Genomic DNA, 27,274 nt, shown 5'->3' with positions numbered 1-27,274 from the left:
TTTTAGTAGAAAATCCATAAAAATAGTCACATATCACAAGTAAAAAAGTTTATAAAAATAAGAAAAATAAATCTAATAAATAGCTTAATCGGATTATTTTATCGGACGGATAATTATTGGTAAAAAAAGAGTATACCATATCCGCATCCTATTAGTAATCGGACATATGTGGATGCGAACTCGAAAGCAAGTTTCAAGCACGGGGCGATTTTTTGCCATGTCGTTGGGGGGCAACACGAAACCCCCCAGCAACACCAATTTTACATTAAGTCGCCGACTTATCGGCATATATCGCCAATTGGGCGACATTTCGTTGAAGTTTCATCGACTCCGGCTGAAGCAGAGACGAAAACAGACCAACAGAGACGGTAGGTGAGCCTTAGGGGCCATTCCAACGACGATGCCACTTGCGTATCCGGTATCCCAGAGTGGAGGCAGGGAGATGTACTTGCCGGTGGCGATGGAGGCTTTGTGGGTGCCAAGACCATCGGAATCCCTGGGAGAACGGTATTCAGACCATTGGTGGCCTCAGCGATTGCAGAGAAACCTAGGTCCGATGTTCTGCGAAGTCGACCGAAAACCTTCCATCACCATTGACAAACCAAGAACGAGAGAGAGAGAGAGAGATAAAGAAAACCAAGATAAAGGGCATTTTGTTTGTTGCGTTCACGTGTGACTGTTAGTTTTTTATTTTTAAATATTTAATGGGTAGAAAATGTTGAGTAAAGATGTCCCATCAAAATCGGAAAGAGTGATATTTCAAATATTTTAAGTTTTTAACTCGTTTTCATTAATTGATAGGATATGATAGTACCGTGCAATTGAAGTTTCATCACCCAAAAAATCGCCGACCATGGGCGATATGTCGCCGTGTCGGTGGTGTCGCCAACCACCGACACGGCGACGTCCGACATGTCGGACCTTGGTTTCAAGCAAGACGGTGGAGGGGGGGGGCAACACGAAACCCCCCAACGACACGATAAAATGGTTTATCGGAAACCGGAAAGGCGAAACCATATCTCCCCCGGAAGAAGAGAAGGCGGACCCCCGGCGACTTGTTTCCGCCACGCTGTTTTTGAGTTATTCAAACCTTCAAACCCCGGCACCCACGATGGAGAAGCGTGAAGAAGATGAAGGGAGGGCGATTAAATAAGACTGGGGGGGAGGGCGGAGACAGGGATTAAATGTTTAATGTTTTGTGGAAAATTATATTTTGAAAATCCGTTGAAGTTAAAGTCACCTTCAGTTCCTTTTTTGTCTTTATATTGCATTAATTAAAGGTAAAATGGTAAAAGTAAAATACCTGTCCAATCACACATTAAAATTTTAAAATACCTGTCCAATCACACATTAATTACCGGTTGTCTTTACATTCAAATGTCGCTACATGTCGCCCGACTCGCTGTGTCGCCACAGTCCGACACGGACCGACATGTCGGACCTTGGTTTCAAGTCCTTCCCTTCGTGAGTGGAATGGAAGAAATATTCATACTTTTTTTTTTTCAAAGAGGAATTCTTCATATTGACCAATATAATATATAATATGGAAAAAGTCCAAGTCACCTGGCACGTAATGAATTTGCCATTTAAAGCATAATACGTCACGTATTACGCAAAACGCTACGGTCGCTACCTTGAATTCTCCTTATATAAACAACGTCACGTATTACGCAAATTGCTACCTTGAATTCTCCTTATATAAACAACGGAAACATAGATCCCCATAGAGAAGGGAAACTCACACAGATACTAAGAAAGCACAGATTAATCGTTTCTGGTCTCTTTGTACTTGTCAATTTCATTGTTCTAGCTATCAAAACTGGTTGTAAAATGTCTAACATTCAAGGAGGAGAAGAGCACACACAGGAAGCATTGGGATGGGCAGCAAGAGACTCCTCTGGAATCCTCTCGCCATTTCAGTTCACCAGAAGGTAGTCTATATATGTATATCTATAGTCTATAATTATCTACCCTGATTTATTACATTTTGTTTTAAAAGACAACTTATTGGCATTATATTCTGTCAATCCCTGAATGACTATGATTTGAGAGCTAATGGCATTCTTAATTTTACAGGGCAAATGGAGCTGAAGATGTTACTATTAAGATACTTTACTGTGGAATCTGCCATGCAGACCTTCACGTTACTAGGGCTGAATTTGGACATGGTGTCTTCCCTGTTGTTCCTGGGTATGTATCCATTTATGCTTCTTGATCAATGATTTACCTCTTCTCGTCGAAGTTCTAGTTTCATTAATGTTGAGATATTTGAGTTATATGCAACTTATGTTCTAATATAGGCCATTATAGATTGGTTATGATCCAACAGTGTAATGAGCCCTAATATTGTCTATAAATACTAGTTGGAAGCAAATTCGTTCTTAAACTCTTCCGATGCCCTTTTAACAATTAATATTGGTCGTTTAATTGAACTCAGGCATGAGATCACAGGAGTGGTCACACAAGTTGGATGCAATGTAAAGAAATTCAAGGTAGGAGACAAAGTAGGAGTGGGGAACCTAGTTGGTACATGTCGTTCTTGTGAAAACTGCCAACAGGAATTGGAGCCCTATTGTCCCAAAGCAGAAAGTACATACACCATGTTTGATTTCGGCGGCACTGGAAAGAAAAACTACGGTGGATACTCCGATATCATCGTGGTTAATGAGCACTTTGTCATTCGCATACCTGAAAATATGCCATTAGATGCCGGAGCTCCGTTGCTGTGTGCAGGAATTACTGTATACAGTCCCATGAAATACTATGGAATCGACAAGTCCGGAATGCATTTGGGAGTGGTGGGTTTAGGTGGACTTGGGCATGTGGCTGTGAAGTTTGCTAAGGCCTTAGGCATGAAGGTCACTGTGATAAGTACATCACCAAGCAAGAAGAAGGAAGCCATTGAAAGACTTGGAGCTGATGTATTCTTGGTCAGCAAGGACTCGGACCAGATGAAGGTGGAGCTTAATCAAATTGCTTGATTCAGTAGTGCTTCAGCTCAGCTACAAACCCTGCATGTATAATTTAGGTCATGAGATTTTTCAACAAAACTAACCATCTATATATGTTTGAACTGAATCATGTAGGCTGCGATCGGAACATTGAATGGCATCATTGATACCGTTTCTGCACCACACCCTGTGGCACCGTTGCTTGATCTTCTGAAGCCTCATGGGAAGCTAGTGGTGGTGGGTGGATCAGTAAAGCCACTGGAGGTGCCTACATTTCCATTACTTATGGGTAAGTAAACATACAACATATTTCTCAAAGCTTTTGTTTAATTTCCATGCTGCAACATCCATCATGATCTACAAATAAAAGTATCTATCTAGCTAGCAAGTCTATAGTGAACCAAAACAATATTTGAGAAAGAAACCTTTCATTTTGGATAACAGGAAGGAAGCTTATTGGTGGAAGTGGAGCTGGAGGATTGAAAGAAACCCAAGAAATGATGGATTTTGCAGGGGAACACAACATACAAGCAGATATTGAACTCATATCGATGGACTATATCAACACTGCTATGGACCGACTTGCAGAAGGAGACATTAGATACCGATTTGTCATTGATATAGCTAATACCTTGAATTCTAAGATGTAATCGCCATTTAAGTTATGATTCGTTTTGCAAGTCCTTGTTTACTTGGGGTTATAAGTGGGTGCACGAGCAAATAATCTTTGTAAGGAAACGGTGGTTTATTATATGGTTAGGTAGGTAAAATGAGGTGGAGATCCTGGTTAATTTAGTTTTGTAGTAATACTTTTAATAATGATGATAATTTAATTTGCTAGGAAATGAATTTTTGTTATATGGCAACTTCCTGCGATATTGTCTCAGACACATCACAAAGAGATAAGATCAGCAAACACCCGAAATACTTCAAATAAAGAAACTGATTTGGTCAGGGGAAATGGAAGTTGCTTCTATGTAAACCAGGAAACCTGAGCCTATTGGCAGCAACTGATCTCCCTTTGGAGGGTCAATGCCAGCAAATAAAATCTTCTGGATTGTGATTCTTGTACCTCAATCAAATCAACCATGTATAATTCTATTTCCTCTCCATGAATTCCACCCAAAATAAATAAATAAATATATATTTAAACAGGAAGCTGAAAGCTCAAGAATTTGATAACATACTTTCAGGTAGAGAAGCTTGTACCTTGACTAAATATGCCATACGCTCCTTTGCTGCACCAGCATCAACATTCTACAAGAAAGAATTTCAAACAGTCAAAAGGAAGATGAAATGTGTAATAATACCTTGAAATTGTGTTTGTGCAGAATAATGAAGCTGCAATGGGTAAATTTCATAAAATAAAAATGAAGACCTCAAAACGATGAAAATGAATCAGTTGATTTTAAAGGCATTGAAAATTTTCAAATAAATTCAGTAAATCTTAATTTCAATTCATCCTGGACAAACTATACCATGTTCAAGAAAAAGAAAAATAAGCCTATGGAAATAAAATGAAGCACAAAAATACATGATGCATTCACTTTAAAATGAATTTGCTCCAACAGCGGTCATCTTCAGATCATACATTTGACACTAATTAGTCAACTCATAATTTATTAACTACAGCCTCAAAATATAAATGATAAACAAGTACTACAAAATGCTGATTCTCTCAAAATTGCTTCAGGATAATACAACATAAATCTCCCGAAATTGCTTTCATCTTTCCACCTATAGGTATTCACATCTGAACTGAAACATCTCCAAATGAGGATTTATTTCCAAAACCATGTCCTAACTACACCAGCATCTCTGCAATCTGAACCGCATTAAGAGCAGCTCCCTTGCGTATTTGATCCCCACAAACAAAGACGTCCAACCTGTTTGGAGATTCTCTGTTCAGTATATAGGGTTATATGGAAGGAAACATGTAGGAAAAATTGTGATGTTGATTGGTCTTACCCATGATTTCCTTCCTGAGACAAATCCTGGCGTATTCTGCCAACTGCAACATCGTCTTTGTTTGACACCTTCAAAGGGGTGGGGAAATTATTGGAAGCTCGCTCATCAATAACAACTACACCAGCAGCTCTCTTCAAAATATCCCTAGCAGTGTCCTACACAATGACAACAACATGGATTCATAGTATAGTGAAATCAGAATATATATCAAGAAGGTGGGGAGAGATCAGTGGAAGTTTCATGCATGATATTCTCTGGTAATTGGCTTCAAATTCAAGCAACATCCAAGTCTCAAGAGGTTGAGATAACACCTAGGGAAAAGTATGATGCTAAAAATCAATCATGACATAATTTAAGTTAGGCAATGGTCGAGGCAACATCATAACTAATCCTAGACAATTTTTTTCCTTTTTTAATTGCTTTCTGTAGGGAGACAACTATCGAAACTTCAATTTGCTTGAAAGCATCTATAGCTTACAATGCAAGGAATTTGGTCACCTGTTTGTCAAACACACTTTCTTACTTGCTGAGCAGCTTGAAGTCAGATGGAAAGACTGAAGTAGGAAATACTGAAACAGAAGATACTTTCTGGCCAAGAAGGACCATAGAATGAAATAAGCAAGGTCAAGTGAGGAGGTGAAGATAATGTAGTACCAGTAAATACCAAATTACAAATTTAGAACCCATGAAGAGGTCAAGAGGATGCCAACATAAATTACTTGTAATCCTCCTCTACCAGTATTGATTAAAGAATTGATATCTTAAGCAACTTTGAGTCATGTGCACAAGAGGATGGCAGTAGATACATAGTAACATCCTTTAGCTGTATTGGTCTGAGAATTGACATCTTAGGTGACTTTTTGTCTAACCAATATTTCAACAGTCTTACCTCATCAAGTGGCTTCTCAAACTGCAGGTTAACACTCTCAGCATGTGCCCGCATCACAGGAACTCGTATGCACGTGGCAGTCACCTTGATGCTGTGGTCATTCTGCATTTAAATTTAGAAAGATTTTACATAAATTAGATGGCCTATGGCCTACACTAACAAAGAAAGAAAAGAAGAAAGCTGAGCAACTTTAATAACTGAGAAAACTAGCACTTTGTGCTGATACATAGTTACATACCCAAATTTTTCTTGTTTCTTTTACTAACTTCATTTCCTCCTCATTGTACCCATTGGAGAGAACAGGTGCATTGTGTGAGAACAGATTAAAAGCATACTGCATAAATTGTAGGCATTAAGTGGTGAACCACTGTGATCATATGGAATGTTTTAATATCAATCTTGCTATATTTGAAACAGAAACATACCTGTTCCTTAAAAATGTTACAGGTTGGCTGTTTGTCTTCTAGAACCTTATTACACAAATTAGAATTCCCATTTTGTAAGTATGATATGATTCAGCATTTAAAATTATCATTATTGGACCCAAAAAATCGACAGAAAGAAAGGAAAAAGAAAAGGCATTAAGAGTCTTAGTGGAGTAGAATAAAACCTCACGAGTTTGTTGAACGAGCTCTTCCATTGCAGCAGCACCAGCACCACTAGCAGCCTGGTATGTGCTAACAACCATTCGTAATACCTGAAAGTACCAATATCATTCATAAGGGCATGCTGGGATTGTTCACTATGTCATTTGAAACTTGTGATCACCATCCACCCAGTTAGTTTGTCATCCACGAACAACAAGAAGAATTTTTTCTTTTATTTAAATGATTATGAAAACTCAATAATTAATGTATAATAAATATCTCAAGGACCAGAGATATTTTAAAGACAGTCAAACTGCTGGATCTATTCATCAGCCATAAAGCAGGAAAAAGAATAAGTCTTGCATATCACCTGGTATCTGATCTTTCGTTTATTAAACAAAACAGAATGGGTTAAGCCATCTAAAACTACACTATGACAAGACACCAAATCCACCGTGCACTGAAGGCTGTTAAGCACTAAAGCTAGCACCAAACAAATGTATAAAGCCAGTACCAGTAGATACTACAATGTAGAAGTAAAACCCAATTCCGTTATGGTAGCATTGTCAAAGACTCATTGCCCACAACCAGGTCAAATAAAACCTCCAGCTTTGGCCTGATTATTCAACCCCAAATTTCAATAATTTCCAATATAATGGCCATGTACCTTCCTGATGAAAAATCTCTTACCCAGTCATGTCAATCTTTGATACAATTCCTTTTTTTCAAATAGGGTGTAATTTACCTTCAAGGTTTCACAAAATTCCTACAGTGATAATATCAAGTATTGCCCTGTTGTCAGCATGATGAGGCCAAGTTAATCTACTAAAATTGAGTTTATATTTTTACAGAGCTAGAAATGTCTCTTTCTGCTGTCTTTATTTCAGTAAAAGATAATCTATTTTAAGAATTCCCAATTGCAAATCTAACCATTCAAACGCACCAATATTGAACAATGCACCATGAATTATAAATGCCACACAGAGTGGGTTGCTTACCTTGGCGTGGCGATGCAGGGGAGTGGCGGCCATCAAACATATAATTGTTGAGCAATTAGGATTCGCAATGATAGCACCCTTGCCAGACCCAAGATCAATCTGAGCCATGGCATCCGGATTCACTTCCGGAATCACAAGCGGCACCTTCTCATCCATTCGAAACGCCGAACTGTTATCAATAACAATAGTTCCGCGCTCGACCGCGATGGGTGCAAATTGCTTACTTATAGAACCTCCAGCACTAAAAAGAGCTATATCAACTCCATTGAAGCTCTCTGGGGTTAATTCTTCGACGACGTATGATTTGTCATCAAAGATCACTTCTTTACCAGCAGAACGTTTGCTGGCGAGCATTCGAATGCTCTTATAAGGGAAATCGCGATCAGACAGAACACTGAGAAACTCCTGACCAACTGCACCTGTGACGCCGACAACGGCCAAAGAAGGAGCATCTTCTCTGAGACCCATTCGTACAGAGAAGGCGTTTCCTCGTCTACCACTTCGAGTAGAGATTGGCGTGAAGGTGCTGGCGGCACCGGAAAAAGAGTTGCAGCGGTAACAGCTCATAATGGCTACCATTTTTGTCTTCCACTTCAATTCCTCTGCAATGCGAAGAAGCCAAGTTTAAATTTTTTTTTTCGAGTGGCCAATAGCGAAACGAAGAGCTTCTTTCTATGGGCAAAAAAGCAGATTTTGCAAAAACGTTGGCTTGGGCTGGGCGGCCTAGGGTTCGTAAATGGGTTTTATTTCTCGGGGCTCGATTTGCATCGTTGGATTTCGCCAGTGTTGCTGCTCGTCTCCGTCTGATTGGAACTTTGACTATATTGACTATTCTTGCTCAAACGTTGTGATTCGTTTGGAAAATTTCAGACCAAATCAGCCGTTAAATTCTGTCCAAAAGATTTTTCCGGGTACGCGGGGGATTAATATCATGCTAATTTTTTTTGTCAAACGTGTACTTATATTTTTAACTTTTTTGAGTAAACACTGTACTAGAAAAATCCTCGCAAAAATTCACTTGATTAGGTACTATTATGTTTATGTTTACAAAAATAATAGTGCAGAGAGTAGAACGAAGAAGATGATGAGGATTAGGAGTTGCAGCTCCTTGGGCCAAAGAAAATCCTTAAGGAAGAAAGAATGTAAGGGCAAAACTGTCAAAACAAATAATGGTCACTCTTTTGGCTACTTTTGTAAACACAAACTCAAAACACTTTATTTCTGTCAATTGAGCCAAACCGAAAAGACTCTCACCTTACCATCTTACTTTAAATCTGAAGAGAATTATATCATATCGAGTATAGAAAAAAACAAGCAGATAAAAATAAAAAATAAAAAGATAACAAGTGGGGAGGAAATTAGAATGAAATTCAATATATTAAACAAAGAATAATGATTCACCCACTCCATTTTCAAACTCCAGAGTAGAGGACTGCTTTGCAGAGAATTGCAAATAAGGCATAACCCAAAAGAGAAGGATTTACAATAAAGAGGGTAGAGAACGCCACAACATTCTAATTGATTTAAAAACTATAAAAATGGGCTTCTAGCACAATGCTGACAGCCTTATATGTAAAGGTAATAAGTCCATGAAGGTCATGGGTTCAAACATTCACTTCTATCATACCTTCTCCCCTCCCATTTTTGGCCTATAGGCCCTAGTCACTATGCCTGATTGATGATGACCCAAACTAACTTGAAAAATATTGTCACTGAACTTCGTGGACATGCAAAGGAACTAGCCGCCATGGAAAGCCCTCCTAGATCCCATATCAAACATCCTCTTCTACTCCTATGAGTTGTTGAATCCCAATATGCATTCATATGAATCAAAAAGTGGTCTTCCAACCTAAATGGTTCTTCATTAAAAGCTGAATAATTTTGTCTAACAAATGATGCCTCTTTGAAGCTTGGTGTAGCTAATATGTCTCCTTACCATGGGCAAAACTCTCTTAGGACCAAATACTGTCACTAAACTTCGTGGACATGCAAAGGATTTAATCGCCATAAAAAGCCCTCCTGGATCCCATATCAAACATCCTCTTCTACTCCTATGAGTTGTTGAATCCTAAGATGCTACATGAATCGAAAAGTGGTCTTTTAATCTAAGTAGTTCTTCATTAAGAGTTGAATAATTTTGCCCAACAAATGATGTCACCTCGAAGCTTAGTGTATCTAATATGTCTCCTTACTATGGGCGAAACACCCTTAAGGTCAAAGCAACATGCTCCCACTCCCACTCCCACTCCCAACAAAAAAAATTAAAAAATTTTCCATTACCTCCTCATTTTTTTGCAATTTTTCTAGAGATGTCCCTCTAACCCTTTTTCTATGTGTGAAATATCAACATTTACCCTCTAGCTCAAATGGAGAAAAATTTTAATAATGGAGAAAACAAATACAAGGTCCTTCTGTTTTTTCTCTTTTCGCTCTTGCTTTGTAAGAAAATAACATTAATTTTTAATTAATACTTGATAACTTTTTTTTTTAAATGTTAGTGGTAGAAATTTCATTATCATTATTTGGTCCCTTCCGATGTTAAATCTTGACTCCTCCCCTACTCCTAACAATGCACGAAAAAGTGTCAGAAATCTGAGAAGTGAAGGAAACCCCTATGAAGAGATAAGAATTTTAGTCCTTCCATATGACCCAACAAAAAACAATTCCCATGGAGTGTATTGGCTCCATATTCCCAACATTTTGATAACCAAATTCAATAATTTCATCTATTCTTTAGTAATAGCAGACCCGAAATGGAAACCGAACGCCCCGAACGACGAAGGGACCGACGAAAACACCGAAAAACGGACCGCCGCAGCAACCGGAGGATTGGATAATTGCTTATCGGACGGATAATATCCGAATAGAGTAAAGTATTTAACATTTTCTAAAAAGATGAAACGGACGGAAGCGGAACGGATCGGAAGCGGATCGGAATTATAAATTAAAAAAATTAAAAAGGACAATTATCAACAAAACGGATATTTTATCGGACGAATTACGGAATCCGAAAAGGGATGATTCGGAGCCTCAATCGCCGGACGGACGGAAGCGGGCAATCGGATGATTGGAGGTGATCCGCGATCCGGCCGTTGGCCAGTGATAGCACCAATAAGGGATGAAGTGGGTTGATCTGTAATTCTTATTTCGCTCATGTATTATGTTCGTATTGAACTATTGAGTTCATTATATTTTTTGGTTTGGTCTCTTTGAACCAATGCCATGTTTTATTAGGCCAGACTAAAGGTATATTAGTTGATTGGGTTCATTCATTTGTTGCTTGAGTCATACGAACAAAATCCCATAAGCATTCTTGCAATAGGGTTAGATTTTCTCCTTTTTCTTCTTAGGTGGTTTTTATTCCTTGAAATGAATTATACACTCGATGGTGAATTTTAACCTTCTTTAAGTTATAATATTTACTATCCATTATAATGGAGTTGGGTTCCTCTGAGCCCTGAAGATGTAGGCAAATTTTCGAACTCTGTTATCGAAGGTGTATCTCGTTGTTCCTTTTGAATTTGATGTCATCATGACTAACAATTACCCTTCTTCTGACGATTATCCTTCTTCAAGTTCTAGGTACTAAACTATTGTTAATTATGCAATCTTTTGAGCTTTAAGGATTTGGTGTGGTTTAAACAAATAGTATTGAGAGATTGTTTTTGTTCAGGAATAGGCTTGGTTATTTCTTTTTTTTTATTTATTTGTTATACTAAGTTTTCAATTCTATTTAATTGTTCATTAATTGTTTAGAGGTTTGAATTAGCAAAATTTAATTATTCAACAGTTTTAGGATTTCTCTCTCTCTCTCCCTCTCTCCCTCTCTCTCTCTCTCTCTCTCTCTCTCTCTCTCTCTCTCTCTCTCTCTCTCATGCAAACTGCAACCCAAAAGTGCAATACAGAGACGATGGGTTCCCAAAAAAAAAAGTGGAGAGAAGATGCAAGTGGTCCTTCTAAGTTGTTTCTCCTGCATGCATTGCTACTATTTCCTCCTTGTAATATATACACAACAAAAAAACCCTACAATTCAGCCTGTTTCCTATTTCTTCAATACCTGCCAAAATTAGAGTAGGATTAATGAAACTTCTTCATTCATAAATCACAATAGATATAACAAGAAATTGTTGGTATTGGATTTATTTAGTACACCCATTCCCAAACTCCAAAACTTCTGCTGCCAAGAAAATTTTGTTATTTATCAACTGTTCAAATTTAGGAGGATGAATTTACTATTAATATAAATGTAATTTATTCCTAGCTTGTCAAATGAATATCAAGTAGTGGTAACAAATAAAAAATACCCAAAAGAGATCGATCTTATTCTATCTATTACAATGACATACCTTAATACAAAGTCCTCAGGATAAGTGATATGGAGCCGCCTAGTATGCAATAGGCCTGTAAACGGACCGGATTCGGCTCGAATACACCAGTATCCGAATCCGAATCCGATTAGCAAATCCAGTATCTGAATCCGAATCCGGCAAAAATTTAGAGAAGGCATCCGAATCCGAATCCGAAACTTTATCGGATATCCGATAATAATCCGATCCGATAAAATATCCGATTATTGATTGATAATTGTCACTTTTTTACATTTTTTACTATAAATTTCTAACTTCCGATTACCGATACCGGTATCCGAATCCGATTACCGGTATCCGAATCCGATTATCATCTATTTTTAAAGAAAAAATGTTAAATACTTTACTCTATCCGGATAAAAATTTATCAGGATATTATCCGATCTGATAAGCAATTATCCGAATCCGAATCGGGTTGCTTAACGGACGGATACGGATATTTTCCGGTAAGAACATTTTCGGATACGGATACCCTTAAACGAATACGAATGCGAATTCGGAGGCGGATTTCGGCTATCCATTTACAAGTCTAGTATGCAACCCAAGATGAGCAATTATCCAAACTTTCATGCTAGTGTCACATTTCAAAAAATAAATGCAAGACGGTTTCTACATATTTATTACAGAACCCACACATAGGATTAGTAGAAGACCATTTTCATATAAAAAAATTTAACACTGGTAGGCCCCCTTGAAGGACTCTCAAAAAAAAAATCTAACATCTCAGAATATCTTCTAGTTTTCAAGTGGTGACCTACCATCTCTTTTGAGCAAGTGATAATGTAGAAAAAGAAAACAAGAAAATAGACATTACTTTTATGTTAAAAGTACTTTGCTTTGAAGGAGAACTTCCAAATATCAGGGCAAGAAAAAATGAGTATCCTAGCAATCTCATAAACATAGTGAATAGGGACCTGCCTAAGTAATCATCTATATCCCAACTTTTGTTTGAAAATAAAGTCTGATATCTTGGTGAAAGGGTCATCTTTAAATGAGGAAAAGACAACAGAGGTAATGGAGGAGCTTTGATCCAAGGGTCAACCCAAAAGAATACTGACTACTCATTACTTATCTGTTGATGCACCATTGGCTGAAATAAGGAGACCAGCGGAGATATACTATTTCAAATACGACAACCCTTCTTATGTCTAACTTTTGGGTCAAAGAATGACAAATTGAAAAAATATTTCTCCTTCAGAACCCTAGCCCAAAGACTATCATGTTGTGCATGTATTGTTGTCTTAGTTTTGGTATAGATTTATTTCATATTGCGCATGTTGTTGTTAAGCTAATTTTTGTTCAAATTTGTGCATCTTGAGCTGTATATATTATTACATTTCATTAGCATTTTTCATTAATTGTCTGTTCATTCATATGTCTAATTTGATTTATGTGCAAGGTTGTGCTAATTGGGACAACAAAACCAATGCATAAAGAGATAGAAAAAGTTAGGTAACATCTCCCTTTAATATGCAACATATGCATAGCTTGAAAAATGCACAAAATAACACTAGAAACCATCACAAACAACTAATAGAAGGAAACAAATAATACACAACTACATAATGCATCCAAAATGTTAAGTAGATTTATCTATTCCAAATAAATCAAGACAATGCAAAATTTTAGAAAGAGGTAAGGCTTTAGTACCACAATCAGTAAGATAATGCTTTGTGCTAATTCTCAATATCAAGCACACCATTAGTTGTCTTTTATCTAAGAAATAAATACTTAATATCAATAAAAGAGTTTACCTTCAACTAAAGATGGAATGTTCTCAACATTTGTTGAGCATGTGAATAATGGAAAAGCATATGTACTATAAATTTGGGTGAGGAGAATCACTCCAAATAAAGAAGAGTTTGAGATTCGTTCATTTTGATTAATGTTCAACCTGTTGAGAATGCATCACGAATAACTTTCCATAAAAAAAGATATAATATTTGGAAGAGTATTGATGACATACTTTCTTCGACTGAGTAGTGTTGGATGTGGAGGTTGCACCCAAGGTTCGAAAAATCAGTCAAATTTTGGGTATCGGTGGCTAGTGAAACTACCAAAACCTTGAAATGTCGCTATATTTTACCGACATTTAAAAGGGTTTGCTCTCATTGTTCGTTGGAGATTTTTGCAGAGAGAAGCGCAGAGAGAGAGAGAGAGAGAGAGAGAGAGAGAGAGAGAGAGAGAGAGAGAGAGAGAGAGAGAAGTGCAAAGTTAACATGGTGTAGAGAGAGACAGCACAGAGAAAAGAGAGCAAGAGAGAGTCAAGAGGGTGTAGAGAGAGAAATTTGTGACGGAAGAGACCGAGAGAGAGATCAGAACACAGAGATGAGAGAGCATGAGATTTAATGCCTTCTTCAGATCTCTGTCTGTCATTGCCATGGTTTTCGTCATTGCCACGGCTTCCATTCTGCAAAGAAAGAGAAAGAAAAGAAATAGAAGAGATCGCACTCATCGGCCTTCGCAAAGATATTTTAACATTTTTAGATGAAAAAGGGTAGTTATTGCGTTATTTTCAAGATATAAATTTTAAAGTTTCGATATTTTCAGAATTTATCGCAATATTTCAGTGATTTATTGTCGATTTTTAGAAGAAAAAAATCGTATTGCTCTTACATTTCATGTTAGGTCCTTCCAACATGCCGATATATCACTAACTTTTTATACCGTGGTTGCACCATGTATTTACCAAAAAGAATTAGTTAGAACTCTATAATAAGCTGATTTTATGTTGAAGATTCCTTGTTTAGAGCAGCTTCCTGACAAGAAAATATAGTTTTGAGCAAAAGAACATTCCATTGTCTTATATTCCACAAGATTAAATCATTCAGTAAATTAAGTTCATTTCAAGTCAGGAGACTAAAAATAGAGAGAAGATAATGATGAAATCCATAGGTCAGTACATATGTTAGTTAAACCATTTTCCAGCTTCCTGATCAAACCCTTACATAATACATCCCTTCCAATCAACAAGCTCTTCCATCTCCAAGAAGCCCCCCTTAGACACTACACATGAAGGAAACATGAATTTTGGAAGTATTTATGCTTCATAGCTTGTGCCTACAAGAAATTTGGATGATGTAACAAGTACCAAACTTGTTTTGCAAGAAGAGCATTATTGAAAGCATAAAGATTGCTAAATCCCAATCCTCCTACCCTTTTATGTGTACAAAGTTATTTCCAACTTATCTAACTAATTCTTAAGCTTGATTCAAGTTCCAACCAAAATTGTCTAATTTGTTTATTTAACTTGTTTGCATTAGATAGCAATTTACTTTTCCACCTTTGCGAGTTTTAAGGCATTTCTATCATAAAAGTAAGAGAACACTTGAGACTTAGATTTTCCAAGACTTGAAGGCAATCCTAAATACATCTCATGTGAAGAAAACTCATTGATGTTGATTAAGGAATAGATAAACCTACAAGTATTAGGAGGAGTGTCCTTGCCAAACAAGATCAAGGACTTTGAGTAACTAATGCACTAACTTAACCTACATGTACTCCTAGAGAATGTGTGCAATGTGAATTGCATTCCTTGGATGGGTTTGAGAGAAAATCATGTAATCATCTGGAGAAGAAAAAAAGGGGTGATTAAGCTCAGGACCAAATCCATAAAGTTTTATACCTGGATGTTTTGGAATAGCCAGATTGATAACATTCTTTTGGTGAGTGCCTTCTAACAATGTATAAACAAACATGGACTAAGAAGACACCCATATGCCATACCCCTAGATGGGATTAACCTCTCAGTGAATTGCCCATTTACTTTGATGTAGTATTCTACAATCGTGATACATTGCATTATCCATCTTATCCACAGAGGTGCAAAGCCCAAAAATCCAGGGTCCTCTTCAAGAAAACTCCAATCAATTTTATCGTATGCCTTACAAAAATCCAACTTCAGAGCCATATATCCCCCCTTTTTTTTAAAAAAATTCATAAAATGTAGACACTCGTGAACCAAGTATATGTTGTCTAAAATAGATCTCTTAGGGACAAATGTATTTTGAATTTCACTAATTTTGGTCTGAAAAATGGGTTTGAGTCTATTAGCAAAGCATTTCATTATGGTTCTATAATACACTATGCACAAATTAATAGGCCTCAAGTAACTCACTTCTTGGGGATTTTTCTTCTTAGTGATGAGAGAAATTATTGTTCCATCAAAATTTCTAAGAAGAAAATCCCAATTGAAGAAGTCTTGTATCCCTAGGGTTAGTCCTCTTCTAAAATTTCCCATTATGGTAAAATCTAACCAGTAAGCCATCAATAACCTCGGATCTTGTTCTCCTTCATTTGAAACAATGCACTTCTTATTTCATCACTTGAGATCAAAGGATGGTATTCATTGAGAACAACTAATAAAAACCTGTGAGGGTGATCAGGGAGAAGAAGAAGAGAACAAATTAGAGAAATATGACTTGATTTCTACTTGGATTTCCCTCTCCTCCATAAGCCAATGTCCAGCAAATGACTTCAGCCTATGAACTGTATAACCTTGTCTTCTTTGAGCAGTGGTTGAATGGAAAAATACAGTGTTTCTTTTCCCTGCTTTAAACCATTTTCCTCTCAACCTCTGCTGCCAATATTGCTCTTCTTCCTTGAATAGTATTGTTATCTTGGTGGTCAATTGAGCTTCTTGTTGCAGGGCTTCTAGCAGTTCATATTGCTTAACATCCTCTAGAATTGTAGTCTTGCAATTTCCTTAGCAGAAATTGACACTATTCCTTTGCTCGATTAAACAAATGGAATACATAAGATTCATCCGTGACATCGCGTTTCAATTTTTTAATTTAATAAATAGAAGAAATTAATAAAGCAAACAGCAAGGTATGAATTGCAAATCACAATCCTCTACTCTGATTTTACTCCCCTCACACCCTTCCATCATTCGAATTCACATCCTTTGCTGCACTCAAAACGATCGATCAACATTTAATTTGGAAATGCCACGTGTTTTTCCATAAATCCAACGTTCCAATGCTTGTTAATGTCATTAGATTTTAAACAGGCTAAATCACTCTTGGTCCATCACATAATTCAGAGTCCTTTTAGCAAAATAAATCTTTATTTCAACAATGAAATGGCATTTTAGGGTCCATTTCTTGTTTCTTTGTCTCTGTAATTCGGTCTGCTTTTAGGGTAGGGATTATTTTTTACATCCTTCACCATTTGCAGTTATAGTTATAAGTATATATATATATATATATATTCTTAACATAAAACATAACATTCTGTTCTGAAACCTAAAAATCTTCCCTGCTCGTTCGTTCTTTTTATTACAGAAACCTTTATTTCCCTCTGCAACCAGATATGATTTCAATAGCTAGAAACAACGAAAAATAGGAAAAACTGTTCGTAACCTAAAACCGAGAAAACGGAATAGTAACATTGCCATACAGCCCCTTACTCTAATGCTTAGGGCGCGTTTGATAACACTCTGAAAGAACGTTTCTTGCGTTCTTAATTTCAGCAGAATTAAAACGGCTGCCTTTATTTCAGTGACTAAGTTGGAAAAGCCCATGCACTTTCTCTGACCACTGGCATCTCTCTCACCTCTGAAAGCACCGTGTTTCTTCCAAGTTTGCTCACTGTGCTCCAAGTATTATGGACCCAAGCAACAACGATTTAGAGAAGGTGATGGTTGCCAAGGGCAGCAATGGTCAAGAAGGTGATGAAGATATGAGTAAGGAAATGATGGGATTACAGAAAATTCCGCCCATTGGAGACGATGGAATTTTGGAGAGTATTGCAGATATGAGAAGAGATCTGAATCCATCAAGTGGGGAGAGAAGAAGTGCAGCAATGAGTAATACTTTGTCAAGGGTTTGAGTCAAACCAGTTAAAGTCATTTGGGTTTGGCACACTAAGATTTAACTTCAAACTTGAAAACAGATGCTATTGCTATCCACTGGTTGGATGTTAAACATCAAGTATTCTTGGCTAGAAGATGGGTAATTAATACAGCAGCACAACTTCGAGAGCCTAATAACAAAGGTTGAACAGAACCTCACCTCTTGGAAGCCAAAGTGAAATCGGATGATCGGATCCTGTACTTGTGCAATTAGGTTACATGACACCCTGGAAGTCAATCACATGAAATCAATTATGGAACCCACAATGGAGTGATTTCATTTCCAAGATATTCTCAATCAAAGCCACACAAGCACACAACATACAGATTTCATATTCTCAATTAAAGCAATATGAGACACAAGCAATGCCATTCATGAAAGAGTATCCCTGAAGCACAGTTTGACAAAGGAAGACAGGATAGACAGAGAGCACAGGAAGGGATTAATTAGGGAAGTTTCACGATGTACTGGGTCCTCCTTTGACTTCACAGGACCGATACAGCATTACAAACTATATATTGGTATATACCCAATGCATTCTAACTATTCATTGTTTCATTTTCAACTAGAAAAAGGTACCCTCAGGGGGCTGAACCAGTTTCCGGTTATGGGGTGCCGCCATCTCCTTTTTGAGCTGAGTCAGTATGTCTTCCATTGTGTATTCCCGCTGCCAATTTGCCAGCATCCCAAACTTCTTTGATTCTACCTGGAAATATATCAAACACTCATGTCATGAGTATGAAATATTTTTAATTTCAGCTGATACAGTGGAAATGGGAAGATGAGCCATTAAAACTCCAAAGCTTGCATTTGACGACTGCAGGATGTAATTTTGGCAACCCAGGAGTTGGTGTGTAAACAAACAGCAACAATGAAAGAAAATTTTTTTCCCACGGTATCAACTGGATAAAGACTGAAATTTTACCAGGCCAGTCTCATGGTTGACACAAGTCATGTTGACCCTTGAATGGAAGCGAACAGTGGGAGGCCTCTCTGGGTAATCTTTGTCACAGAACAGCTTCAACTGATAAATGCGACCCTCGTGCACGGACTGAAATGGAAATGGTAAGTTCACAAGCTCTGTATATCAGAAGGAAGGAAGAACATGGAGACATTTTTCAATTCCCACTATGGTTCGAACTCAACAGTTCGTAGTAACCATAAAAAATACTAACCAGTCAAACTGAGATCACACTGAATTATTCAACATCTATTACTTGACCTGACAAATGCCAGAGCAATTTATTAAGATTGGTTAATATTGGAGTCAAATAGACTCTGGACAACAACCATAATCATGGCTCTCGCACGTACAGCAATAATAAAGCAATCCTAAGTAAAAGCTTGCAGCAGAACTAGTCGTTCAGCATAGAATTGGGAACCTGGTTGAATAGCGTATTGCAAATCAGAACTACTGGCATTGGATACATACATCATACTGCCTAATGGGGCAAAGATAATAGATAAATCTAATTGAAAATATAAATAACTCAACTTTGAATCCATAAAATAGAACTGACAACCGAGTTCCCATTACAATCCTAATGCATGGTTTATTTGCTGACGAAGGACAAATAGTTTCAACAGAAACAGTTGTCAATGTCTAATTGATAAAGTGGCACAGATCAGGATCACAAGAGTTGGTTATCTAATAAATTTAAATACATGACCAATAGGAATTCAACCAACTTAAGATGTTAGACCTTGCATTCTAATCATGCTGATTTCCTGAGGCATCAGCAATCCAATCCCAAATCTTGTGGCAAATCCCATTTTAACATGTTAACTAGTAATCAAAAAGAAACAGTAGCCTTCAACTTACCCCATACAAAAATAACAAGAGTTCTAGCTATTCCAATATCAAAGAAAGTGTTATCAGACTGACAGAAAAGGCACCAACTAGCTTTGCAGTAAATTACAGTACATATCCTTGGGGCACAATCTCTTTTTTAAGGCTACCATAAGAGAACAGTATGCATGGAAAGAGGAGAAATCAATGGTACAACAGGACGAAAAATGCTAGCTTTTTATTTGCCACGTGATTTCTTTAAGATGCTTCCTTTGAAATGGTAAGGAAACCCCTCCAATTTTTCCACCATTCAGCTGTGCTTCTATTTGCCAGCCTATATCTGGAGGTCTTTGAAGGTCATTGATTTATAGGATTCAAGAATATAATATTGCCGGTCCTCTCAAGGCAATCTGGAAAATCTCTTCCAAATAGGGATCCATTTGGGTCGATTGAGTTTATTCCCAAATCCGAATCAATTTGGAGTACTCTCTCTCCTTCCAACCCCTCCTGCATATGGAGAAAATTTTCGACTCCTCACCCCTTAGACATCAATGACACTTCTTCAATGATTGCTATTGGTGCGACCACCTCCTTCTGGCTCAACCCTGGCACCCTTTTGGCATCTGTTATAATCTGGTCGTGCCCATTTAGTCTACACCCAGGGATCCCTAAGAATGCCCCCCCCCCCCCCCCCCCCCCCCAAAAAAAAAAAATCCTCTCTCTCCTCCCCCAGGGTTGTACCCAAGTTTAAGCCTTCTTTAACCCATACCCACCTGCCTACTCCAAGATAGATCTTCCAATTGGCAATTCATTAGATCCCACCCCCCCCCCCCAAGTGCCTTGGTGCGAGCTAGTCTAGTTTAAAGGCCATAGCTCTCGCCACCCAAGAACCTTGAACCTTTGCCTCCCCACTGATGCCATATCCAAGTTCAACCCCCCCCCCCCTTTTCCTCTTTTTGCACCTTTATTGGAACAATGTAGAGGATGATCAAACACCTTTTTCCCTTCCTGCCCTTTAAGCTGCTCCATTTGGAAGAAAGCCCCTGCCTCCATTTGACCCCACAAAAGACACCCCCCCCCCCCCCACAAAAAAAAACACCCTTTTTTCTCCCATTCAATGGAGAACAGTTTTGGCTGTCCTTTTCAGGTTCCTTGATCTGCAAAACCATTGAAACAAGCTTGTTTTTGGAGCCCCTATCCCACACTCAGCTGGAGGAATCAATCTTTAGACTTGATCTGGAAAGCCATCTCAGTGGATTCCTCCAGCTGCAGGGTCGTACTGTTTCTCTGTAAGCTTTTTGTCCCTCCCCAAGAAAACAGGCCATGGTTGTTACCTGCGAATTTGACCCTTCCCTTTCATTACCTAGTCGTCTTCCTGACCTTGTGGTTTTTTCATATAGTTCTCCCCACCCCACTTGTTTCCATGTGTATTACCCCTCCCCTATCCCATCAGAGTTTTGGTGATGAACTTTTTATTCACTCCAGAAGAAGAAAATTAAATCATAAATGAACCTTTGACATATATGACAGCAAAAAGTAAGTAATAAAGGGGGCTGAGAAGAATAAATTATTGACACCAACCCTGATATATCAAGAAAAAAGCTCTATGTGATCCTTTCACTGGATCACCCAATCATTCTTTGATAAAGATTTCACGTATCTTTTAGCCATTACCCTATTTAGGAGTTCCCGAATATCAAGATCCCAAATGCATCATCCTTGAGACTGCTCTAATTGCCACCATCAAGCTACCAAATCCATATTTTAAAGGGTAATAACAATAGTTTATTAATGGTAGTAGAAGTAATACGATCAAAGCAGATATTGCACAAGCATCAAGAAACTTACATTGTGAGGACCAATGATAGTACCAGTCCAAGAGCGCATGTAAATATCATCTCCATCATCCATTCCATAGCTGACGGTACCATCTCCAATACCCTTTTCCCCACGTTCAAGTTCCTCCAGCAATCTGAAGTTTCGGGGAACTGCAAAGCAACAGTAAGATATAAAAACCTTTCCTTCTATTGGAGAATTTATGGGTGGTCTGAAGGCTTAATATGGTGTGTGTGCACAATGGCACATCCATGCCAAACATCTCTACCACCTGCAATGCCCAGAGTCTCAGAGCCATGCTAGCACCACATGCAGTTCAACTGAGCAGCATGGATGCCTCCAGCACACACACACCCCAATATGCCTGAGACCTGTACAAGAAGATCTCTTGAAACTTCATGTGAAAGTGACTTCAACAATCTAGGACTGAAAAATATCATCATTATATCAATTATCTCAGTCCAAATGATTCATCATGCATCTGAATGCCCTTTTTTCCAACTTCCTAGAGGAAAGTAATGAGAATGAATCATCCAGTCCACAAGTAGCATAACTCCTCAAATGCATGAAGATGGAAGCAAATAGTAAGCATTAGTAACTGAGTTCTCACTTTGAACCATAGTTGTCAAAGTGTCCGCCTAGGCGGCAAAGCGGTTTTTGAACCGCTTTTTTTTTAACCGCTTAATTGACGACCAATCTGCAAAGGAACTCCAAGGCCCAAAGTAACATAGAACCTATTTTTTGCTCCAGGGTCATTGCCCCCGAACCCTGCCCTCTCACCGGGAAGCGTGACCCCCCTGTGCCCGTCGGCAACAGAATGTGAAGCATAAACCATACTCAACATCAAGAATCAATGAATCAGTAAATGCCTAGGCAAACGCTTTGACAACCATGGTTTGATGAGATGAACTTATGTTTGTGTTATTTTTTTGAATAATTTTTCATAATTATGATTCTTGAATTCTTTTTTTTTTTTGATAAATGTGAGTATTGAATTTTTGTTTAGCTTATTATAGAAAGTAGTTTAAAAGTGGTTATATTGAAAGAAACAAAATTTGACCCAACTGCTTTGGTCGCCTTATTGCCGCCTAGGCGCCGCTTTGTCACCTAATTGCCTAGGCAGAGCCCCAATCGCTTTGGTCACCTTGCCGCTTTGACAACTATGTTACTCACCCATACATATTCAATGGGAAAACAAATTTTCCACGAATCAGATAATTATCTTTCTACACAAATACCACTAATATGGGATTCCATTTTGACATACAAGAAAGTAAATCCAGATTAGAAGCATGTTTTTTAACTCTCAATTCCTTATTCTTTAGACACACAAAAAGATTACCATTTCTTAAGACATAAGATGGCTCCAAAGCCCACAAGATATAAAGCTTTCATAACAAGAATGAGAAAAAAGTCAATCTTAGACACAAGCAACAGCATGCAAGACATGAATTCCCACAAAACAGAATGCAAACCATGTTTGGACGTTAACCATAGCATTACTTCTTGGTGGTAGTCAATCGGTAGAGCAGGTTAGGCAACCTAGTGTAAGCTTCATGAGTTGTGTTAAGGAAGAAAAATGAAGGTCAAGAACCAAGGAAAATTTTGCCAGAATATTTTATGACCGTTAATGTTATATACTTTTTAAAGCTCAAATTAGGAACTCTCTGATATGTTCTCAGAGTTAAATGGTATGGCATAATTGAACTAACAAAAGCCACAATGAAGGGTACGTACTCATTGTTCAAAGCAAAGCAAGGTGCCATAATTTCCCCCGGTAACTGTAGGGCAGTCAAAAGATGTCAAATATAGGTTCATCGGGTTCATCAAGGGATCTCCTTTCTTTGTTTAACCAAAAGCTAGCACACTGATTTGAAATGTCAGATCATTATCTACAGCTAGAGGAAAAATCATCTTACTTCAAATTTGTCAAACTTTGCAATCATGTACTCATCCATTGATCAAGGTAGTGGTCAAGAACAAAAGACAAATATTCAGTATAATACAGCTCTGCATGAATAATGAATGTGAACACATGTGTCACTAATCAAGAGAATTGTGTTATCTAACTACCATAAACAACTAGAAACAGTACACTGAAAACACAAGTTTAAAGGAAATAGCAATCCGTTTAAGGCAGTCAAATTTCATTCAACAATAACAACTCAGCATTATCCCAACAAAGTGGGGTAGGATAAATGGATCCTTTCAAAGACAAATATTAACAATAATGGTGAAAAGAAAGAGAATACAGCCACAACTTGACACCTCAACCACATCCCAACTAAATGGGTCTGCTACATGGATCCTATCCTCCAATTAGCTCTATTGAAAGTCACATTTGAAACAAGGCCTAAACTATGCACCTAGGGTCAACTTAGGCCTGACCCACGCTCTTTTAGTTCCTTCAATCAGCAACAAAGCACTCCTCCGCACTTTTGCATCCCAGGCTTCCATTGAACGTGGCCACACCACCTTAAAAGACTTTCTTGGAGCTCATCATGAACTCCATACTCTTCCCCAAGAAGCACACAAGAAAACCATAGAAATATAGAAATGGTACATTGAAATCACAATCCGTTTGTGCCAACAGTACTCCACCCAGAAACATAGAACAAATCAGATGTTTAAGAAACTGAGCAAACACTGTGAACTGAGTCCTGAAAACTAAAAATACTATACTTCTACTTTGGTTCCCGGGATTCTAAAAAGATAAATAGCAATAAAATACAGAATCTCCTCACCAAAAGATCACCAATAATATTTTCATATCACCTGAAAATTTTCCAGGTATGAAACTTCGCGATTCACGCAACAGGTAGCAAATAGTGTAATCACTCATCATCCAAAATAAAAGAAAATGATTGAAAACCCAGAAGCACCACTACCCAGGAAGACGATTTGCATAAAGCCTTCTGACCAACATAAAACATCATCAAGAACTCATTAGGGATTCTTTTTACATAAGAAAAAGATAAAACACACAATCCGGAAAGCCCACAAGAATTACAATCTAATATACGGAAAAATTAAGAACAAAAAGAGAACACCCATGATGCGCAACCATCAGAAATAGATTCATAGAAGCAGAAACTGCCCAAGGCTGAAAAACTCACCCACGACACTCGATCCTCCCGAGCCAATCGTCATCGATGATAAACAGCTTTGCTCAACTGGGTCTCTTCAGATCTGGGCGAAGAAGAGGTATTTGGAGAGATGAATTGAGAATCTTGGGTGGGAAAAAGAGAAAGAAGACCGAAACTAAAGAAGGAATAAAGAAGCAAAAAGAGGTAATGCGTTGATGGTGTTTGGGTGAGAAGGAATAAAGTTGGCTATAAGTTACCACTCCGCGCAGAGCTTATCGCCCTTTGGAGCCCCTTTAGCTGATAACCTACCAGCCTTGGTCGAAAGATTTATTCAGGAGATACCCAAAAGGTCAATTTTGTGTGGAAATGGACTCTTCTTTACAGGGACGAAATGACAGATTCACCCACTTTGCATACTTTTTACCTTTTGATACAACTTTTGAAAATCATTTTCAATTCAGTGTCACAAAATATCTTCCACATTTACTCATAAAATTTTTAAAAATAATAAAGAATAGAATCTAAAATCAAAAGTGAAATCCTACAATCATTTTATTTCAATTTCTAAAGAGACACTCGATAACCAAGATGTTTTGTGTGACAACCCACAAGTATATGGATGAGCTTTCACTTTCAACATTTTCTTTGATAAAATCTACTTCAAAGGCTCCACCCAAATAAGAAAATAACAAGTGAAAATGATAACATATATTAGGGGTGTCAACTGTTCGGGTTGGGCTGGTTTCGGGCCGGGCCTAACAGTTTCGGGCTGAAAAACACTCAGTCCAAACACGGCCCATTAAGAAAATAATGGTTTCGGGCTGACTAACGATTTGGGCTAACGGTTTAGAATTGGGTTTACTAACGGTTTGGGTTCGGATTTACTAGCTGTATGTTTTGAGTACCTTGTTAATATGTGAAATTTATCAAGAGTATGTGAACATATATAGGCATTAAGTTATCTCTAAATCTTTTGGGTTAGTGTTTAAAATCAAAAAAAATTTCTACAAAGATTTATAAAATTTATAGAACTAATATACAAAAGAAAACGGGCATCATGATGAATTTTAGTGGGTTGTCTCTGTTTATTTTCCTCCTCCTTCTTAACACTTGTAAAAATGGATCAAACTAAAGCATTAAAAGATTTTCAAATGATGATACATTTGCTAAATATTTACTAAGCCCATCTTCCAAATGGCGAAGGCTTTAACAAGCTTGTTGTTTGCATATTCCAAATCAAAACAATAAAGGAAAACAAATAGATACTTGGGGGTTTTCTTGTCTTTTACTTTTAAATTTATTTTATTTTATTTCTTTATAACGGGTTTAATGGGCTGGTTCAGGTTCGGGCTGGTTTCAGGCCAAACGGTTCGGGCTAGCGGGTCATACACGGGCTGGCCCAACCTAGCCCAAACCATTACGGGTGAGGTTGTTCAGCCCAAACACAGCCCATTAAGCTTCGGTTTGGGCCGGTTCGGTCCGGTTTTAACGGTTCGGGTTAGGTTTTAACACCCCTAACATATATATTGTCAGAGGCTTGGTTCAGGAGACAATGATCAATATCTATTAGTAAAGTGGTCCCTAGTTCTACTCTTTCAAATGATATATATAATAGTTCATCGTCCCCCGTCCCCCTGTATGTAGATGTTGTCTTGTACTAAAAAGAAATGGTAATATATAAGAATAACTATTGTTGTTTTCGTGTATTATAATTTTACTACTAAAATAATCATGTTTTTTATTAAATTACTGTTGTGCCCCTCAATTATAATAGTGTTAAGAGACCATTAAGGTTAAATGTTTAATGCCTATTTTGCTATTTTAAAATTAAAAGGTCAAAAATAATATTATCTTCATTTATGCAAAAGATAAGTCTCTGAATTCAAATTCAAATTCAAATCCACCGTAACTAGTTCTATCATCGATTGATCTTACCTCCAACCGATCAAGAAGAGTGTGAGTTACTATCAACAAGTTGTAAAGTTTGATTGTAAACAAGTTGTAGTTCAAATTCAAATATTTGAATTGTAACTCATATAATAGGGTAAGTATCACTTACCTCCCCTCTTAGTTGGACAAATAGCACTTACACCCCCTCTTAGTTGGATAATATCACTTACCTCCCCTCTTACCTAGCAAATATATCAAACACCTCCCCTCTGTTAACTTTCTCGGTTAAATTTAACTTTTACCGTTAAATATTTTTCTAAAATCCCAAACTACCCTTGGCTAATTTTATTTTATTTTTTCATTTTAAACCCTAAATTACCCTAAATTACCGTAATCACCCTAATAGTTAAAATACTAAATCACTCTCAATTAAAAATAATTGTTAAAAACCAAAACACCATAGTTAAAATCAAAATTATCTTTAATTATTAAAAGCCCAACTTACCCTTTTTTTTTTTTTAAGAAATTGATCAAACAATTAAAAAAACCCAAAATAGTAGTACGTGTTTAATTTGATCAACATACCCTTGTTTTTTTTTTTAATTGCATTTTTTATTTTACTTGATAGTAGTACGTGTGTTTTTAATTGTTTGATAAAAAAAAATTTTTAAAAGGTATGTTGGGCTTTTAAAATTAAAGATAACTTAGGCTTTAACTATGGTGTTTTGGTTTTTAATAATTATTTTAATTAAGGGTAATTTAGTAGTTTAACTGTTAGGTGATTACGATAATTTAGGGTTTAAAATAAAATAAAAAAAACTTTTAGCCAAGGGTGGTTTGGTGTTTTAGAAAAATATTTAACGGTAAAAGTTAAATTTAACCGAGAAAGTTAACAGAGGGGAGGTGTTTGATATATTTGCTAGGTAAGAGGGGAGGTAAGTGATATTATCCAACTAAGAGGGGGTGTAAGTGCTATTTGTCCAGCTAAGAGGGGAGGTAAGTGATATTTACCACATATAATATTAATATACATCTCCCACTCACTAATCTAAGTGTGG

General features: G+C 37.4%; 3 protein-coding genes across 4 annotated transcripts; 1 reads left to right on the top strand and 2 right to left on the bottom strand.

Annotated features, from left to right (window-relative positions):
• The first annotated feature begins 400 nt into the window (after positions 1-400).
• LOC149007836 (putative mannitol dehydrogenase) lies at positions 401-3,601 on the top strand. Its single transcript, XM_089167167.1, has 6 exons — positions 401-551; positions 1,811-1,931; positions 2,077-2,190; positions 2,438-2,957; positions 3,087-3,240; positions 3,396-3,601. The coding sequence occupies exons 1-6, from the start codon at positions 401-403 to the stop codon at positions 3,599-3,601; spliced, it is 1,266 nt and encodes a 421-aa protein (XP_089023293.1).
• Positions 2,348-8,111, bottom strand: LOC149007835 (uncharacterized). Of its 2 annotated transcripts, XR_016175049.1 has the most exons (8): positions 7,394-8,111; positions 6,419-6,505; positions 6,234-6,278; positions 6,047-6,142; positions 5,809-5,910; positions 4,920-5,074; positions 3,122-4,837; positions 2,348-3,011 (listed from the first exon to the last, which is right to left on the bottom strand). XR_016175049.1 is itself a non-coding variant. In XM_089165513.1 (7 exons), the coding sequence occupies exons 1-7, from the start codon at positions 7,970-7,972 to the stop codon at positions 4,756-4,758; spliced, it is 1,146 nt and encodes a 381-aa protein (XP_089021639.1). In that variant the 5' UTR covers positions 7,973-8,111; the 3' UTR covers positions 2,989-4,755. The 2 variants fall into 2 exon arrangements, 1 of the variants encoding a protein (XP_089021639.1); XM_089165513.1 differs by having other exon boundaries at positions 2,989-4,837.
• A 9,743-nt stretch (positions 8,112-17,854) lies between these two features.
• Positions 17,855-24,652, bottom strand: LOC149007834 (ubiquitin-conjugating enzyme E2 variant 1C). Its single transcript, XM_089165532.1, has 4 exons — positions 24,357-24,652; positions 21,253-21,392; positions 18,541-18,666; positions 17,855-18,321 (listed from the first exon to the last, which is right to left on the bottom strand). Exons 1-4 carry the CDS (start codon positions 24,388-24,390, stop codon positions 18,181-18,183), a joined length of 441 nt encoding a protein of 146 aa, XP_089021658.1. The 5' UTR covers positions 24,391-24,652; the 3' UTR covers positions 17,855-18,180.
• Positions 24,653-27,274: the final 2,622 nt, after the last annotated feature.

Source organism: Hakea prostrata, chromosome 8, assembly GCF_041222555.1.
Source record: "Hakea prostrata isolate BN-2017 chromosome 8, UWA_Hpros_2, whole genome shotgun sequence".
NCBI classification, from domain to species: domain Eukaryota; kingdom Viridiplantae; phylum Streptophyta; class Magnoliopsida; order Proteales; family Proteaceae; genus Hakea; species Hakea prostrata.
This window is presented reverse-complemented; position numbering and strand designations above follow the sequence as displayed.

What these genes read in the sequence shown, in the direction of transcription:
- LOC149007834 (XM_089165532.1), bottom strand. Translation starts at nt 24,390, where the DNA reads ATGACGATTGGCTCGGGAGGATCGAGTGTCGTGG. An exon ending in GGGAGGATCGAGTGTCGTGG is followed by an intron (nt 21,393 to 24,356) that starts GTGAGTTTTTCA and finishes GTTGCTTTGCAG; the next exon opens with TTCCCCGAAACTTCAGATTG. An exon ending in CTATCATTGGTCCTCACAAT is followed by an intron (nt 18,667 to 21,252) that starts GTAAGTTTCTTG and finishes TTTCCATTTCAG; the next exon opens with TCCGTGCACGAGGGTCGCAT.
- LOC149007835 (XM_089165513.1), bottom strand. Translation starts at nt 7,972, where the DNA reads ATGGTAGCCATTATGAGCTGTTACCGCTGCAACTCTTTTTCCGGTGCC. An exon ending in CCCTGCATCGCCACGCCAAG is followed by an intron (nt 6,506 to 7,393) that starts GTAAGCAACCCA and finishes TGGTACTTTCAG; the next exon opens with GTATTACGAATGGTTGTTAG. An exon ending in TCTCAGGAAGGAAATCATGG is followed by an intron (nt 4,838 to 4,919) that starts GTAAGACCAATC and finishes ATCTCCAAACAG; the next exon opens with GTTGGACGTCTTTGTTTGTG.
- LOC149007836 (XM_089167167.1), top strand. Translation starts at nt 401, where the DNA reads ATGCCACTTGCGTATCCGGTATCCCAGAGTGGAGGCAGGGAGATGTAC. An exon ending in GCGATTGCAGAGAAACCTAG is followed by an intron (nt 552 to 1,810) that starts GTCCGATGTTCT and finishes TCATTGTTCTAG; the next exon opens with CTATCAAAACTGGTTGTAAA. An exon ending in CCATTTCAGTTCACCAGAAG is followed by an intron (nt 1,932 to 2,076) that starts GTAGTCTATATA and finishes TTAATTTTACAG; the next exon opens with GGCAAATGGAGCTGAAGATG.